This window comes from Caenorhabditis remanei, chromosome V (genome assembly GCF_010183535.1).
Source record: "Caenorhabditis remanei strain PX506 chromosome V, whole genome shotgun sequence".
Classification (NCBI taxonomy): Eukaryota; Metazoa; Nematoda; class Chromadorea; order Rhabditida; family Rhabditidae; genus Caenorhabditis; species Caenorhabditis remanei.
The window spans coordinates 681268-700500 of NC_071332.1; the positions used below are offsets into that span (position 1 = coordinate 681268).

General features: G+C 38.2%; 1 protein-coding gene across 1 annotated transcript; it reads right to left on the reverse strand.

Moving 5' to 3' along the window:
- Positions 1-312: 312 nt before the first annotated feature.
- GCK72_016512 (uncharacterized protein) lies at positions 313-17250 on the reverse strand (the record flags this gene model as incomplete). Its single annotated transcript, XM_003095664.2, has 14 exons — positions 313-396; positions 952-1540; positions 1772-2306; positions 2354-2499; positions 2876-3201; positions 3255-3417; positions 8066-8205; positions 9394-9493; positions 14462-14556; positions 14616-14717; positions 14762-14926; positions 14970-15044; positions 16874-16978; positions 17134-17250. The coding sequence occupies 14 exons, from the start codon at positions 17248-17250 to the stop codon at positions 313-315; spliced, it is 2742 nt and encodes a 913-aa protein (XP_003095712.2).
- Between the last annotated feature and the right edge of the window lie 1983 nt (positions 17251-19233).

The window sequence follows — 19233 nt, forward strand, 5'->3', positions numbered from 1 at the left end:
TATCCTAACAACAGAGTTGAGGAAATCACCAGAGGGGAACAGGGAAAACGGGGAAGAGAGAAGGAGAACTGAAAACGGAGAGGAAAATTGAGACATGGTATGGGGCACACGGGAAGAGTGGGAGGAGCTAAAACTAGACGGCGTACTCATTTAAGAGAAACTTGACTACAATTTTATGCGAACCGAAGAAAGATGGGGGAGGAACTAGGGGGAGGTGAACCCGGTAAGGCGGAAGGAGATTGAACTTAAACATGGAAAATGTTTCGAAAAGGTGTGTGATGATGAAGATAAATACCGAGAAGAGAACAGAGATTAGTTAATGGAATGAAGACCCGCTTGGATCAGAGGATGCGTCGATTGTACGAGTGGTGTTGAGGTCACTGGCTGGAAGAGGTTCTGCAAAACTGTACAGGTGATTGATGGGGGTTGTGGAAATAGTATATTTGAAGTGTTAACAAAAGTATTTAATGTTGTGGAAGGGTGCTCGATTTGATATGCGGAATGTGTGTAAAAAATTGACTAATCCGTGAGAGACCATTTTCGAAATATAGTGAAGGAATCGAGCACGCGAGCGAGATTTCTTTTATGACTAACCACACAACTTTCAGATTTAGAATATCCGACCGTCTATTGCTTAGCTACGTATCTACGTGCAATTACTGTGAGTTGATACTCAGCAAATTAAAAGAAAACACTATTTGGAAGATTTTCCAAGAAGTATGATAAACCTATGTGGTGACACTAATTGGAGTACGGAATCCATCAGGTCTACCTAATAATTAAAACAATGTTGACATGATTACTGTACTGAGACGTCGTGAGGGTTCTAAATCTTCGGCTAAATTTGATGTACGATTTGAATGAACAGAGCAACACCACTTTCAGTTCGATTATCCAAAAAGATTCAGATTCCTTATCTCTCTCTCTATTTTTCAATATTAAAAAACTCACATGTTGCATGGCTCTTGCCACAAGTTGCTGTTGCTGCGTAAACTGCTGAAGCTGTTGTTGAGGCGTCAATGGTGAGTTAAGTTGTGAGCTTAAACTTGTCAACGAGTTCAACTGTGTTTGCAACTGTTGATTAATATTCAACTGTTGTGGTGTCAACTGTTGAGGCGTCAGGCTCCCAATAGTTGATGGTATTGAAATTCCGAGATGTCCGTTTGCGAATGGATTCAGTGGAGATGTTGTGACACTGTTGCTAACCGCGTTTCCAACAGCGGTCGACAACTGAGCAGCGGCCGCCGCGATCTGAGCATCGTGAGCTTTCGCTTCTTGCTCAGCACGCGCTTTCATCGCGTGGGACTTCATATGGGCGTTGAGTGACTTGACCTTTTCGAAGCATTTATCACAAAGTCGGCAATGGAAGAATCCATCGGCACTTGGCTGGGCACCTTTCTTGCTAGCAGATGCAGATGGGGTGTGATGAGCTCGTGGGAGGGATGGTTGGTAGTTCTTCTGGATTCCGAAGAGATCCTTAGATGATGGGGAGAGACCAATGAGGGGATCTTCTCGTGGGGAGGACATCATGGGTGACGTGCTGGAATATGAAAACATGAGGGGGATGGTTGCGCTGAACTTGTTGTACTTAGAAGAGCAATGTGCCCAATTTTCACACAGAAGTATAGAAAATTATACGACTAGAAAGCTGAGATCAATAAAATTCTGAATCTAGTCTTCTCGACTCTTCAGGCTTCCCAAAATTAGAAAAGTTTACTTTTATTCTCAGTATTCCAGCCATTTATCTATCTTTTTATTTAAAAAAACTCACAACGCCCTATCCCTGAACTCGAAATGTCCGTTTCCATTAAACGACGCATCTGTTGCATTCGACTCGTTATCCGACTCTCCTGACTCGACCAATGACAGCTTCTTAACTGGCGCCGTCGGTTCTTCCAGTTTATTTTTCTGCAAGTTGATATCCAACAATTGTCGTTTCCTCCTCAGATTTCTCAGTTTTCGGTAGTCATCCGGGCAGTCTTTCTTCCACGAGTAATAGAATTGGACGCATTCTTTGACAGATTTCCCGGCGAGCTCTACAGCAACCTTATCGAAATCCTTCTCCGATTTGTAAATTGCATCTTGGAACTGATAAATCTCATCTGGAGTCCAAAGGACGGTGTCATTGTACATATACCCGAAAACACTAGAGTAATGCTCCCAATCCAGTGTGTCACTTCTCAACAAATCCTCCACTGCCGCCTCGATATTTCCCTTGTTTTCCATAAGGAGGTGCAGTGCCAGCTCCTTGTTTCTTCCGGCTCTCGGACAAGCTTGACTGCATGCGAGCAATTCGAATGCGTTGACTGAAACACAATTACATTAGGTATTCTTTCTGAGAAACAAAACTCACTTTGTTCCTGATCGATATCTTGCAAAATGTCCGATGAGAAAACAATCTCGTCGCGGTCATCGATTGCTTCAAGCTCAGTTTTTGGCACCTCTCGTTCGCACCACTTTTTGACACGTGCTTGATAGTTTCTGCCGAGGTTGATGTGGCTGAAAATTGAGAAGGATTAATATTACAGCATCGAAAAGCCGAGACTTTTAATATTTTTTTCGGAGACCTAATGAAAATATTATGCATCAACCTGAGTAGCTGTGCGACTGTCCAAAAATGTTTTGGCCTAAATAGCATCTTTAAGTTTCATAAAATTTTTTATACGAATGGATTCTCAATCAGGTGTATTTTTTATAAATTGAGGTGACATAACTTTTGCACAAAACTAATTATATTCACAAGCAGCCCATTCTGAGTTGCTGAGTAGCGACTCATTTAGGACCCGAAGAAAAAGTGAGAATTTTCTTGAAATCGCGCGCCAGTTCAAATTTTTAGTTCAAATTTTTTAACTTTTCCAAAAAACATAACACTTACGGATTGGGGTCACTAATCTTGGGTCCTTCCTCAATCTCATAGTAGCCATCAGACATGCAAGATGCTTTTCTGATCGCTTCCATCGACTCTTTCCTCTCCGCCTGCATCTTTTCATCAGCAGACGACGTGGACGCCCATGATTCCTTCCGTAACGCCTCGAGCTCATTGGCAAAATTCGGCTGGTTCATTTGTTGGGCCATGTAGAAGAACCCATTTTTCCTTGATGGTCCATCGCCGTCTTCGCTCTTCTTTTTTCCGTTGAGAAGGATCTTCATGTCACCATCAGTGCCGTTTGTACTGCAGCTAGGGGTGTTCTCGGTTTCTGGCTGGAAAACAAATGTTTTAAGCTTCCTGGGGAAGGTTCTTAAATAGCGCTTACCTCTGTTACTGGAGACAACGTCAAGGCGGACTTCGCGATCTGACAAAACAGACCGGAGCCGTTGCGCATAGGCGCCAAAATTGGCGGCGGGGTGTAGGGCAACAATTCTGTTCCGGAGGTGGATGACGGGATGAGCGGGTTTCCACGTGGCGTGCGGAGTTGACTGAAATTTCCGTCGTTGAGCATCATTGGTTTGGAATAAGAAATATGAGAGGAGGAGGAAAAGTTTTTTGTGGTAAGGGAGGAGCAAAGTGACTAGAACGTTATCGCGAAAAACTGCAAACTAGCGAGCAAAGTTTTTCAATTCGTTGCGACGCGTCGTGCTGGAGAATGGACAATAACACATGGAAGTGACACTTTGCGGTGCTATCAGACAGTCAGGAGAGGGAGAAATAGTATGGATTTTTGAGAGTATAAAGAGACAATTTTTGAACACGGAAGTGTTGTTGGTGGTAGACAACACAATACTCTACAAAAAACTGGAAAGATTACGTGTTTTTGCAACAATGTTATAGGTGAGAGACTGCAATTGCAGGGGTCACACATTTTTTGGTGTTGCCCCGAAAAAAAACCGTCTGAATCGAAATTCGGGAAGTTTCGATTTGGAGCAGCACCAATTTTCCAGGCAAAATGAAGGAAAAATGATTGAGAAAGACATTAGCCTATTCGAAAGAATGTTTTATAGCTAAAAACGGAGCCAATTTCTAACATAATACGGAGCAATTTCGGAGCAATCTCGGGACATGTGGAGTCGGAACAAGGGAGAGAGAGAGAAAGAAAATAGAAAGTATTTTTTCTGAAAAAAACGCCACGGCGTATGGAGACAGAAAACAAAAACACAAAGTTCAACTCTCTGTTTTTCAGATCATTCTGACAGAGGCGGAGACAAAACACTCACAAAAAAGAACACAAAATGAGAAAAAAAGGGCGACGACGTCGACTACAAAATTGGAACGATGTCTGAATTGGGAAGCAGTCAATGGGAATGGGTTGGAAATTAGGTGTAGAGTCTTCGTGATGTTTGGGTGGTGAGATTTCAGAAGAATTGGTGGACTTTGAGATGCTGTCGTAGGGTCTAGGACAGTCGTAAAACAAGGAAAAGCCTTGGAGTACACTTTTGTAATTGAAAACTTTTTGAAAGCTCTGCAAGGTCTAGGAGGGCACAGAGGAGACAGACACTCTGCTTCTCTGCTCCTCTCTCTTCTAGCAGTTGTTACAGTCTGTCTTTAGAGGCTCATATCTCAAAAGCTGGAATAGCTATCAAAAATTTGTCAACTGCAAAAATGAAGATCTAGTTTTAATCTACACAACGGATGTAAATTTAAAACTGTAAAAACTTAGCAAGCTCTTGAAAACAAGTTGAAAACAAGTTTCATTTTTAAAATGTTGTACATATCTTCGAAGCTTGGAAAGTAGCCAAAAATGTGTTAACTACTGAAAAAAGGCATAATTATAGTCAATTTAACAAAAATAATATTAAAAACATTTAATAAAGATTGATTGCGCGATAATGTTTCAAAATCATCGAATTCTCTAGGTCTTGGAGCTTTGGCAGCCTACTTTTAAATATGTATATCTCAAAAACTATGTAAGCTATTAAAAGTTGTTCCAGAAAAAAATCCAGGGTTGTCTAACCGAAGATCTCTGGTAAAACATGGACACAAAATAAGTGTTCGCATATCATACATGTTTTCTTGCACTTTGTCATACGAACGGAAATTAGATTCGAGAAGAATTAGTTCTTAGTTTTCCATTAAAAAATACTTATTTGAAACTATAGTCGAGGTAGACACCGATTTCAAAAAAAAATGTTGAAAAAATCTCATTGCAATACATATTGTTCAAAAACGGTGTTATGTAGACGGCGCGTCCGTTAGTCGCAGGCGTCGCCTCGCGCCAAACCAAAAGTGCACGCAACCACTTTTCGCATTCTTCCCTTCTGAACATAATGGAGAATTATAGGAAACGCAGACAGTTCGCAGGCCGGTAGTGCAAAGATTAACACAGCAACAGCAGAAGGAATGAGAAAAGACACTGTCTGTTTGTTGTTTCACCGAACTTGAACGGGTGAGGGAAGGCTTGAGAGAGGGAACAAGAGAATATCCCTCTGATAAGCAATCATCACATGATTCCTTGCAACTGGACACTCGGACAAAATAAGAGACTTGAAGGGACCATGGAGAGGGAAAGAGCACAACACGTTTTTTGTTGCGCTATCCTTCCTTCCGCAGATAGAAGAGCACATCGGGCACATTGGGGACGGAAACGGACACAGAGAGAGAAAGAGAAAGAGATGGAGGGTGCACCACGGATGAAAAAAGGGAGGAGAGCAGGAGAAAAGAGATATTTTGAGGAGCAATGGGATGCTCTCTCTCTTCTTATTGCGCTTGCAAAAGTGCATGAATCTTGCATTAGGGGAAGAGACCTAAAAATGGGAATGGAAATGAAAAAATAGAATTGGAGAAAAAAGAACATTGTTGCAAGTGAGCTCTATCGACGTTGCGGTGGAGCGAGGTTACCAAATGAGCAAAAAGGTTTCAAGACGTCTCAGTTTTCAAATAGCATCGTTTCAAAATTTCAAACTCAGAATTCAAAAAAAGGTGAAAAATAAATAGTTTTCAGTTTTCCGGTATCGAAAGGTCTCAGTTTTAAAACAACTCGGTTATAAAACGTCTGGATTTAGAAATTTTATAAAACTGTGTCGACTAATTCTTGTTTTCTGTAACTACGGGTGCGCACTGTCTACGACGTAGCATGTTGACTTGGAGTTAGCGTTTTCTAGTAAGCAGAAAATAGTTTTTTTGCAAATTTTATTTAACAAAAATAATAATTAGAAAAGAATGTTGAAGACGTGAGAATTCTGAGTATTTAGTCAAAATTTTTCTAGCGCTAAATCGTACTGAAATACGAAGCTTTGAAGTTTTCCCTACGTGTATTGATATTTGAGCCCGTTACTAGAAGGTTCTGAAGACGTGAAGATTCAGAATCTGCACCCGAAGTTCTTCTAGAATCAAAATCAATTAACTGAAATACAGGAGTTTAAAAATTCAATTTCACTTTTCACCTAAACTTTCCACATTTATCATTCCTTTTTCTTTAGACGGTCAAAAATCGGAAACACTCAAAAATAAATAAACAAAATTCCGATAGTGCAACCAAAAAAAGTGAGGTCAACACTAGCAAACTCGCTCTATAGAGAACCACTGGTCGCCTAGGGTTCCGCGGCGTGGCGATGCGTAGGAAAGATTCCATCGGAAGGGAAGAGACCCGCGTAGAAAATGTAGGACTTGATGGTTAGTCTAGTGATCATCTCTGCCCAATTGTATCGCAGGGAGAGAAGTCATCTGATTAAGAAAGCAGTGACGAATCCGTTCGGTTTCCATTTCTTCTCCCCTCTAGATTCACATCCCCCATCCCATTTCTCCCCCTCTAGACACCAAAAAGCTTCCACAATGTTTATAGCATGGAGACAACGCCGAGGGGGTCACGAGACATGTTTTTTTCTATTCTGCAGACGCGGGCAGCCTTCCTGCAAATGCACGTCCATCTCTCAGCTGCACCCTCCAAACGCACTATACTATTTCCCCAATTTTTGTGGAAAAACGAGGAAAAGAAAGAAGGAAGAAGAAGAAGAAGAAGCATCAGGCGACCCGAGACACATATTGTCAAAGGGAAAGGGAGAAAAGAGATACCTCTGATCATCGATACAGAGTGAAAGAACCTGAACACTAGAAGCTAAATGAGAAGGAGTAGACAGGGGAAATTAAAAATTGTCGCTTCTCCACCTTCTTCTTTTGTTTTTCTCATCATAACACAGAACTAACGGAAAAAATATATACTTATGCTAAGCAGAATCTCAAATTGTGTGGATAGTTAGATTCTCTGAGGAATCAGAATACAGAGGTACAAAAACAAATGCGGTCTAGACAGAAACATAAGAATGCGGTTTTTATACGTAATAGGTAGGCTCTGTATCGATCGGAACAGGTATTCACTGCGTAGCGACTCAAGCACTTAGATTTACAATAACAGCGGTTTGAAAATTTAGAATCATTTCACGCGGAGCATTAGTTCTCCTTCTATAACGAAAGCTCGAGAGCGTTCTAACTTCGTATTGTTCATTGGTAGAAAAAATCGGCTGCGTAGCGACTCAAAATGTTCAAAACTTGGGATGGTCCTAAAAATGTTTAATTAAACACTATTCTTGCCGATCAGAAAATAGGCCAGAAAATAAATTAAAGTTCTTAGATTTTCGAAAACCAAAAAAATAAAGTAGTTTATGTGCTGAAACGCCGGAAAACTCGAAAAAACTCGATTTTTCAAAAAAGAACTCCATAGTTAGAAAATCAAAATCTGCGCTCTAGTGATAAAAGAGAAAGAGACGCAGAAAACTAGAGAGTCTTCTTCACTGCGTCTCTCTCTCTCTCCTTATCACAACTTGTCCAGCTCCTGTCCATCTATAGAACAATGCAATAAAATCTGTACGTTATCATGAACAAAACAATTGGCACCTCTCCTCTATTGACACTTCAAACCGTTTTCATACCAAAACCGAGACGAAACCAGTTTGATGGTGTCAGGGGAAGGCAAAAACTTGCGAATACCTCCCTCAATTTCTTTTTGCAAGACGGTGGTCGGTAGGGAGAGTGATGTGATCACGTGCAAACATCTCAGACACACACACACAAACAGTTCGGAGAGACTGACTGACTGTGAGAAATGAGGAACGAATGGTGGGAAATTTGCACCGTACCGTGCGAAATTGAAAGTTTAGGGAGTAAAAACTTGAGCTCACTAGTCTAGTCTCTTACCTCTTCAATGCCATAATCGATGCTTTCCGAGATGGAACATTGTGATGTGACTTCTTATGTTGCTGTTGTACTTGTTTCAGCAATGATGTAGCGGAGAGAAGGAATGACGGGGATAGTTGTCTGTCGGATGCTGCTTCCATCTGTAAGTCGAAAGTGTTGTAAGTACGCTCTATTGACAAAACTGGTTTCTATGATCTTTGACTCTCTCATCGAACTTTCTAAACTTTTGTACGTGCGACCTGTCTAAGAAAATCTCCCTCTCCTTTTTTTGGTTTGGAGTGAAAGAGACTTTGTTTATTTTGTCTAGATGTGAGGTCTACACAAAATGAGTGCAATATTGAAAAGATGGGGAGAAGAACATTCGGAGTGGCGGGGAGTAGACTAGATACACATTTTCTTGGTTTGATGAAGTCGGATGGTCGGACGAGGGTCTTTCGGAACTTGATAAGGTCAGAAGATCAATTGGTTTTATATGAATGGAGGGAAACATGTCAGACTTATCTGTCGGAAGTCTAACAAGGTTTTATAGTTTTAATGCCGTCGAGCGCGGTCTTGAAATTTTGAACGTTACACGTCACAGGTATTTAAAAATATAAAACAATGTGATAATTTGTCGTTTCAAAATTCGTTTTGCGATCATTTAAGGCTTGTACATCAAAAACTAGCAAAGATATGAAAAAAGGTTTTATGTATAACAAAAGTCATAAAAGTTGAACTGCCTACAACAGTAGGAAAGCTCTGTTCTTGGTTTCTAGTACTCAAAACCTTGTTTTTCTTATTTCTGACCCTTTAAAATCTCTATTTCAAAAAAAAAACAAAAAAGTTTTGACACCAGGTGGGATCGAACCCTGGTATCTCGGGGTGCAGTGGTTACTGTCTACCTTAACCACTCGGTCACCGTCGAATTTTTTGAAAATTGTAGGAAATTCAAAACTTTTGAGGGTATATGGTATTTTGACATTAAAAAAATACTAATTCAGCAGTAAAAACTCCGGTTTTTCTTGAAAAATAGAATTTAACCAAAAAAATCGTTTGACTAAAATAAAAATCTAGGTTCCATCCACGACATAGAGACACGCTTAGCTTAAGACACATAACTGAACTCCAAATAGTATACGAGCTGCCAAAAGTAATCTTGGCCTATTTTTCTGAATCCAAAAAATCCAATTTCCAAAAAGAAAAAGTGTATCTAATCAGCTCACCTAAACTCAAACTCCACTAAAAATATCTAATCCAATCATACTTTTGGACACCTGCCACCCAATAAAGTTCCTTATTGCTATAAAAAGGCACGTACATGATCAATCGATTCCTAAACTATATCATACCTTAATTGGCGACAACATTTCCGACTTCACAGACGATTGTGGCTGCTGCTGTGGTTGGCCACTTGTCACATCCATCATGTCGTGAGATGGATTGCCGAATCTGTAAAAAAAAAAGTGATATAATGATAGTTTATACAGACATGATTATAGTGGCTTAGAGAGACTACATTTTCGAATTAAAAATATATTTATATAGAGTTGGGAGGGATTTTTTTTTAGAGATTTGAATTGAACACTTGGTTCGAGAGGACTTACAGAATGTTCGAGACTAGGAACATGGTCTACGTGTTTCGACACTTTTGACAATACCAAAAAAAGTGTTAGGAGAGGAAAATTGTGTTTTGATGAAGAGAGAGAGAGAGGGGGGTGATTCACGTATTGTATTGTGCTGTATTTGACAAGCTGCCAGTCAAATAGAGAAAATGAAAAAGTGGCAGATTCGTCAGAAGTATGGTTTTTTTGTAGGAAATAAGAACAAATTTGGTTCGGATAGTTTGTACTCGGCGTTGGATAGTGGATGGTGCAATTTTCAGGCAATTTGAATTTCTAGGCCACCGGCTACATCGGTCTGCGATTTGCCAAATGTTTCCCTAAGAATGACGCATTCGGTTGTTCTAAGCTTGATAGTCGAGGAAAGTTCGGCCATCATCGGTTCATAAAAATGCCAACAATATTTCTTGGTTTTTGACAGGTTTTTGCCGGTTTTGACCCATTTTTCAGAAAATTTTCAAGTTTTTATGTGTTTCCTAAGCCTAACGATCGTTTTTAGTTCATAAAAACACTAAAATATGAGAAAAACTGCAAAAACCTTGATGACCGAACTTTTGGGCAGATTGGGTTTATAGGCCACGATTTCTACAGCTCCATAACAGAAAATCCAGCAAACCCGCTCCACGGCAATCCCCTAATTTCCGGTAGAGCTTGTTTGCCACCGCATGACTAGATATGAACTAACTGGTCGGAAAATTTGAAATTTAGAAATAATACCTTTCAAAATAAAACCGAAATTGAAACAAACAAGTGTTGAAAATCCGATATCAAATTCTTATATATATACTCTACCCGCGTGACAACTAGAGGCCCCCCTTTTTCTCACCCTTCATCCCCCTCCTCCATCAAAAAACCAAAAATCACAATTGAATGCGGAAGGAACATAGTAGGGATAGAAAACCGTCACACTTTTGGATCTTAGACAAAAGTTACAACATTTTCAGAAAAAACTTTCCAATTTTTCAGGCTTGAGGCTGGTGGCGGGGCGCGTAAGAAAAAATAGAGAAATGGAAAAAAAAGAGGAAAAGAGACACTAGTAGAGAAAAGCGAGACATACACACATACGCCCTCCTCTTTTTCTTTTTCTCTCTTCTTTTTTCCCTCTTTTTCCAATTTTTTCGGTTGAAAACAACGAGGGTCTACGAGACGCGACAGCAACGACGACCGCAGAATTTGTGTCTGTTCTTCTGCAATACAGCAAAACATGGGACGAACGATGGGAGGGGTATCGAAAAGTATCGAAAACAAAAAGTGTATTTAAGTGACGTGGAAAGTTCAATTAGTCTTCTTCAGAGGGGATTCAGAGATAACGTGAACAAAGTGGGATTTATTCTGGGGTAGGGTGGTCAACGACTTGGAAAAACAAACATCTTTTGAAAAAAATATGGTACGTTTTCCTGCATTCAATAAATATGTTTTGAAAAATCAAGAATTCTGAATCTGTTCTCAAATTTTTGCTAGGAATAAAAATGATCAAGATATATGGTTCTTTGACAATGGAAAAATTTTAAGATTCCGAAGAAGAGCTTGACCTGAATAGTTTAAAAAATATATATTTATATATCTCTAAAAAGCTAAGAGCGTAAGAATTAATCAGAATCTGTTACAATTTTTGGCTAGAACAAGACCTGGCCGAGATACAAGGCTTTTATCAAAAAATGAGCATATTTTCTAATGGAAAATGCGTTCAGATATTTTCAAACACCAAAATTCAGTAATGTCTTTAAATAGAATAAATTTTGACATTTTGATAGAAAAAAGTGAGAAAAAGGTTTTAGAAACAATTTTTGAAGTCGGATCTAACTATTTATGTAAATATGACGTCGCTCGGTTTCAAACACCTCTTATCTCAGCTAATTTTTAATTTAGACTAATGTTGGTTACATAATTGCAAAGTTGAAGTCTTGAGGACTTTGTATTTGTATTTGGATTTCGGCGACGGCTAAAACAGACCAAGATATGGAGGTTTCAATTTTCAAATAATCCTGTGTCTCTGCTTTATTTACAACTAATCAAAGTATCTTACAACCTTTAAAATTTTCGTATTATTAATTTTTTAATTTATCGCAAATTCCGTACTAGCAAAACCTTCCTGTGCGATCTTTGTCCTAAAACTGAGAACTTGTACTAATCTAACCAGATTTTTTTCTATTTTCAGAGAGAAAATAAACTGAAATTTATATATTTTTGTGTTTTGAGCTATTCTAGGGAACGGCTTGTTTGTCTGTGGCTGTGAGGTGCTTGATGATCAAAACAAAGTTGGAAAAAGAAGAGAGAAATGGGAAATTGGAGACAATCGAGAGAGAGAGCAAGAGCGCAATACACAACTACCACCTTCTGATGCTTCTGATTTGGATTTAAACTGAATTAAAAAAAACATCTGTCCTTTTTCTTTTGACTGGTAGACTAAATAAGATCTTTGAACATACATATATAGGAAGAAAATTCACGACATAATCAAACTTTTTTTTTCTGATTTTTGAACTTTCGATTAGTGAGAAGGAAAAATTCTTTTGAGCCGACTGAGACTTTAGTGGGAATATTGTGGGAAGAAAAAATATGACATGATGGAGGGAATAGACCGGAAATCTGGAAAAGAAGTCTAGGGGATATCATGTTAAGATTACACGATGACTGAACATTTGTCTAATGCGAAAAATAGCATTTCTGAAAATAGACCGGTCTGCGAGATTGAAGTTTAAAAGTCATACCGGATAAGAACTGGTTGTTTCGAACCGATATAGTAATTAAAACCACCCTGCTTAAGGCTATCACAGTTATCACAGGTCCCAAGACACGGTTATTATTTGGCAGTTCTAACTCGTACCAGTTTTAAAACGGAATGTTCTCAGACTTATCAGTTTTGCATTTTTGGGGCTGGAATCACTCGTATTGAAATAGGTTCAAATAAGGTTCAAAATGGTTCCAATTTGTATCAGTTCTTATCGGTGCCGTTCTTATTCGGACATAAATGTTCAAAGTTGCGAAACAAGAACAACCCGTTTGAAACTGATAAGAACCGCCAAAGAGTAACAGACAATTTATGTCATTCAATTCAAACCATACCGGATCTAATGCATATGCGGAGATGTTTGAGTTTTAGTAACTCTAAAACGGAAGATTCTAATCGTGAACTGCTTTAAAACTGTAAAGAACCGCCCATGTTTTATGAATAGTTTTAAACCGTCCCGGCTCTAAACTTTTTTTCATTTAAAAAGTGGTAATGTTCATTACACCCGTTTTAAAACTGATACTCATTTTAATCTAAGGCAAAGAGAATAATGATGTCCAAGTTTTAAGATAGCCAGTTCTTACATTAACCAGCTCTGACCTTTAATACTGACTAGTTAATCTCCAGGTCAACATTCTCATAAAGCTATTTTTTATATCTCTAATCGGCTCAACCATAATCCGATAAGGAACTCTGATTGCTTGTTGTTTTGAACGAAGTTCAATATTCTCAGAAGTTCTGACATTTTCAGTTCTAAAGGTTCTCGGAATATTAGTGGGAAAATTATTTTCTTCGAAAATAAAAACCGGAACAGAAATTTCAAATTGGAGTGGTCAAAAATTGAAAAACGACCAGAGCCAAAGTTGTTTTCAGCCTTTTTCTTCTTGATGAACAACGCCTAGAAGAAGGAAAAAAAGAGGAGAAGAAGACGGAAATGAATAAAAAAGGGAGGAGGGTCCCCGTCTTCTTCATCTTTTGCAGCTTTTGGAACCTATATTTTGCAAGGAAAAAGATGAAGAAGGAGCGGCAAAGATGGAGGATGTAAAGAGCTAGAGGAGCATTTCATAAGAATAAATTTAGTAGGCGTGTCTATTTAAAAGTACTGGTAGAATAGGGGGTAATAGGTATTAGGAAGAGAGTTCTTGAAAAGTTGAAGACAAAATTTCAGAAAAATAGAGACGAAGGCAAAAGCATTTTTTGCAGCTGTCTAACTTTCCGACACCGATTTCAACCAAATTTTCCTATTTTAGATTCATAACTTGAGTTTCTAGACACGCTTTTTCTACCTGTTTCAATAGAAAAAACTTCAAAAATAGCATTTCTTAGACGAAAACATTTTTTGAAATTTGGCGACTCATTGACATCGGTTTCAATTAAATGTTCTTGTTTTACGGTGAAATTTAGGTGTCTTGACATAAAACCATGCTTTTTTACCTATTTTAATAGAAAAAACTGAAAAATTGTATTTTTCATGTCGAAAACATGATTTGAAAATAGTCAACTTTCCGGCGCCGATTTCAACCGAATTTTTTCATTTTACGGTAAATGTTGGGTTTCTAAACATGAAAACAAGCTATAAAAATTTTGGTACACCATCAAACATCAATTTGTAGGATAAATCACAAACTAACGTATTAATTTCAGCTTTTTTCATGCCACCTTACAAATCGAACAACAAGACCTTTGCTATCGACTAAGGAACCCAGAAAACATAGTTTTTTGAACAAAAAATAAGACTTGACAGACTGTGTCCCTATATCATCCAAAATTCTCAAAATTATATTAGTTGTGTAGATAAAATCTAGACCTACATTTTTGTAGTTGACAACCTTTCGATAGCTTTTCTTGTTTAAGAGAGAGATGGTAGAGAAGCTAGAGTGTCTGACTTCTCTGTGTCTCCTCCTCCTTGCAGTTAGGTTTTGCAAGCGCGTATCTCAAAACCTAAAGGAGCTATCAAAAAGTCGTTAACTATAAAAATGGAGGTCTAGGCTCGATTTGCATATTGAACTAAAAATTGCAACAACTTGAAAAGTGAGCCAGCCACTATACTCGATTCCCCCAACTCACGGGTTATCGGCGTGCTCCAACTTGATTTCCACCCGATGTCCTGTCGAATGTTTTCTCATATGCATTGGATTGTGATTCCCATTGGCAACTGGTTGCTGAAACGTTTCGGATTATAGTCTAGATCGAAAAAAGCCAATAAACTAATCCCCCTCACCTGATTTCTCCAATCTTGATGTGGTGGGTGTTGGTGATTAGCATGATATGGATGGATATGATGGTTTGGCATGAATTCGTTGTGTTGCCACGTACGAGGTGTCTGAAATAGAGATATAAGAGATAAGAGCTAGTCTTCTTTCTTACATATTGATCTGGATACATATGATGCGAGTTTTGGGATGAGAAAAAGTTCGGTGCCAGCGAGCATTTTCTGGGCGGTACCGAAAAATTGTTGGGGGTCGGGTAGTTGGGAAGCTCGTCGAAACGGACACGTTGATTGTTTTTACGGTTACTGTTACCGTTTCCGTCCTAGAATCAAATTGTTATAAGAATTACAGAAAAAGAGACTCACCGATGAGAACTGTGGTGGCGGTGGTGTGACGTTTGGCGGTGAGAATCGGAGTGGCTCGTAGGAGAAGTTTTTCGTCTGAAATATATATATATATATATATATTTAACTACAAACTACGAATAACTAAAGGCAGATCTGGCGTTCCGTCGGAGCTTTTCTAACATGATTTTGAAAAGATTTGTTTCCATCGGTTTGGTATAGTCAGACTGATTAGGAAAGGACCTCGGGTCGAGATGGAGTTGTTAAATTTTCAAGAACGAGGTTTGGTTTTCTAGGCCACCACTATCATCACAAGTTTGCAATATTTTCAGACCAATTCATGGAAAAACTCGAAAAAATCCTTCCAATTTCAATTAATAAATTGGGTATGTCAATTATCTATTTTGACGAATAAAATTCCTTTTTTTTCTTTTTTTTTCTTTAAACACCACGAAATCTAAACCTGGCGTAAAATATGATACATTGTGACGTCATCAGTACGCAAACACAATCACGCAAAATTGCGGACTCTACTTGTACTCCTCTCGGACAAGTTGAATTTATTGATTATTCAACGGATTTTTTTGTTGTTTTTTTGTCAATTTCTTGATTTTCTTGAATTTTTCATTCTATTTTCTGAGTTAATTATGAAATGTGCTTGATTTTAATAAAAAAGTGCACAAAAACGCTGAAAAATATCGTGTTTTTTATTAAAAAGTTTGCTTTTTCGAGTTAAAAAAATGTTTGCACTTATATTTTATTAAAATCTTGCAAATTGCAGAAGTTATCAGAGAATTCGCTAGAAAAGAAGTTATTTCGGAAAAACAATAAAAATCAGACCTGTCAAAAGTCGGGCCGGCCCGGCCCGATTGGTTCGGATTCAAAAGTGCGTGCTCATTTTTTAACAAATTTATTTTTGAAACAATCGAATAAACGTTTCTCCGCTAAACCCGCTCTCGCTACTTTTGTTGCGCCTCACTGTTTTTAACTCATATTCACTGTATCTTTTGTTACTCTTCTCATCGTTCTTGTTTATTTCCAAAATCTTTAACAACATTCTTTTTTTTCAGAACCGACACGAATAGTTCTCAAAAACTCGGAGAAAAAAGCGATGATGAGTGTGTACAACTATCACTCTTGCTTTTTTCAAATGATACTCCCGTCGAAGTTTTCCCGCGTAAAAGATGTACGTTCTCCGGGTGGTCTCTCTTCGGAGTTATCTAACCCGTGCATTTTGGAGATGGAGTAACACACGCGAAGTTGGATTGAAATCCTGCTTACAAGGTGGGATATACTCTGGTTGATGTTCGATAGCGTGGAAGATGTAACCTCTCCGGGTGGTGTCTCTTCGGAGTCAACCGACCCATGCATTTTGGAGTTTGAGTTACACACGCGGAGTAGGATTCATATCCTGCCAGCAAAGTGAGAAGGACTCTGGTTGATGTACGTTCCCGTGGAAGATGTACGCTCTCCGGGTGGTGTCTCTTCGGAGTTAACTGACCCTTGCATTTTGGAGATGGAGTTACACACGCCGGAGCAGGATCCAAATCCTGCTCACGAGTTTGGAGTTTACTCCCGTCGAAGTTTTTCCGCATGAAAGTTGTAGCCTCTCCGGATGTCTCTTCGGAGTTAACTGGCCCATGCGTTTTGGAGATAGAGTTACCTGATTCGCGATGATTACATCCACGCGGTGATACTAGATGTATATGATCCGGTGATTAAGTTTATGAGCGAATCAGTTTTTAACTTTTGAATTATAAAAACAGAACCAGAATCCCTAGATTTCCAACCGCATACAAGAGTTTTCCACTTTTTAAAATCCAAAGCACTTCTAGTGTTGTACACATTCATATTCACTGAGTATCGACTCACTGTTACATGCGACGATAATCAACCTTCAGGTACCTATAACCTTTCCAACTCACCGGCAACTGCTGTGACTGATGAGATTGTCCTGACATTATCGACGGTCTCTGCTGAAGTTGCTGGGGTTGGTACTCCGGTTCTCCATGGCCGCCGTTTCCGTTCATCTGAAACATGTTGCAATTTTAAACATTTCAAAATGTATTTATATAAACGTTTGTTTGTCCTATTGTAGTATGGTTACAGAAAAATTGAAAACAAAATTGAATATTCATAGAATAAGTTCCGTTCTCATGAGAACTCTCAAATTCTCGAAACATACCTTATGCGGAAAATTGTGTTGATAAAATGCATCAACATCACGACGATTCGGTCCGGTTATTGTTGAAATCGACCGTCTTGGTGCATAATAATTCGGTGGGTGCTGAGGTGGAGGCATCGGATTGGTTGGCGGTGGCTGGGGCACTTCCGGCGCACCCCATTCGAATGGATTGTTCAACTGATCCACTGTGATCTGGAATTACGTCAGAATAGACTGGAAATTTTAAAAAACGTTAAAAAGAATAAGAATACGGTATCGTTTTTGTATGGAAATCATTAAAAATCGGGGGGAAAAGAAGAAGAAAGAGAAATGAAATGATCGATAAAAACGGAGGAAACATTATGCATCATTACCAACATGTTGGTACACCCTTTTTTGATTCTTTGAGCGCGGAAGAATAGAAATGAAGCAAACCACAAAAAAATCAAGATAGTGGGTTCAAAGAGATGGCACTTGAAACAAGGTGGGGTGGGTTGAAGAGCTGATAAAGAGACGGTTTTTTTGAAAAGAAGCGGTGTCGTGGAAGGAATGGATGAGAAAATGAGGAAAAGTTATGGTTTTTATGGAGTGGTCGAAAATGGAAAACATTGTGTTCAAAAAGTTGTTACCAAAAATGATAGGAACAGTCTCTAAAATCGAGGATTGTGATTTTAGATTTAAAAAAAAAGAGAATTTCCTGGGCATTACATTACGATAATAATTAAAAACAATTCTATTGAATATACAGTAGCCATGTGTAGATTGACAAAAAAAATCAGTTGAAAATCTCCTAAAGTTTAATGCTCTGTAACTACTCCAAAAATTACCCGATTTTATTGAATTTACATTTTTTTTCTTTTTTGAGTTTCTCAAATCGGGGGTACTCGATTTTAGAACTCGGAAAGATAGAACTGCGACAAAATAAAACTGTAACAATATAGAACTGACAAAAATAGAACTGTTACAAAGTGGAATTGAAAACAATAGAACTGTTACAAAATAGAATTCCACAAAATAGAACTGAACGAAATAGAATTGCTACAAAATAGAACTGCTACAAAATAGAACTCTACCACTGGTTTTGAAAATACTTATTAGGCTTATCTAATATAACTTTATACAGTTTTTTGTTGACTATTAAATAGACAAAGACTTTATCTTCATAAAATAAGTGTTTTTAGTCGATTTTTCTCCTCGAAAATTGGTTATAATTCGTCTTAAAAGTCACGAATGCAAACGCGCTCCATTCGAACTAGAGTTCTATTTTGTAGCAGTTCTATTTTGTAACAGTTCCATTTCGTCGCAGTTCCATTTCGTCGCAGTTCCATTTTGTTCAGTTCTATTTTTGTCTGTTCTATATTGTTACTGTTTTATTTTGTCGCAGTTCTATCTTTCCGAGTTCTAAAATCGAGTACCCCCCTCAAATCCTGATCTTTATTTTTGCACTTGAAAACTTTTTGATAGCTTGTTTAGATTTGGAGATATGTGTCTTTGAAGATGAGCGTCTGGAAATGAGAGAGGGAGAGGGTGCAGAGAGGCTAGAGTATCTTATTTCTCTGCACTCTCTCTCCCTTTCTCTCTCTAGCAGTTTATATTCAAAAGATGATATCTTAAAACCTAATAAAAAAAGTAACTGCAAAAATATAAATCTGAGCTTGATCAGAGTGACAAAAGCATTTTTTTCAGAAATCGGTGAAATTACAAAGTTGAGACACAGTCTCAAAATAGAGTATTAATTTCTTACAAAAATCTTCAGAAGTTCGCTTCTTCAAAACTTACCAGATGCAAATCCTTATTTATTCTAGATCTTGTTTTCTCCTAATAACTCCGCAGAATGCAATTTTCACCTGGACAACACGAAAATATATTTCAAAGTTAGAGACCAAAGTGTACTGGATGTCTATAAATTATTCGGCTAGTTGTAGATAGAAAAAAACCAATTTTTGAAAAATAAAAGAATACTAATTACTTGGTACTTTAGTGCAGGAAGAGAGAGAGAAATATAAATACAAATTGACTTCTGACCATTTAAAAAAAAGATGGGATGGAAATTGAGAAGATAGTAGTCCTTAATGAGACGAAAAAAGGAGAAAAGAGTAACGACTCCCATCATCATTTCTT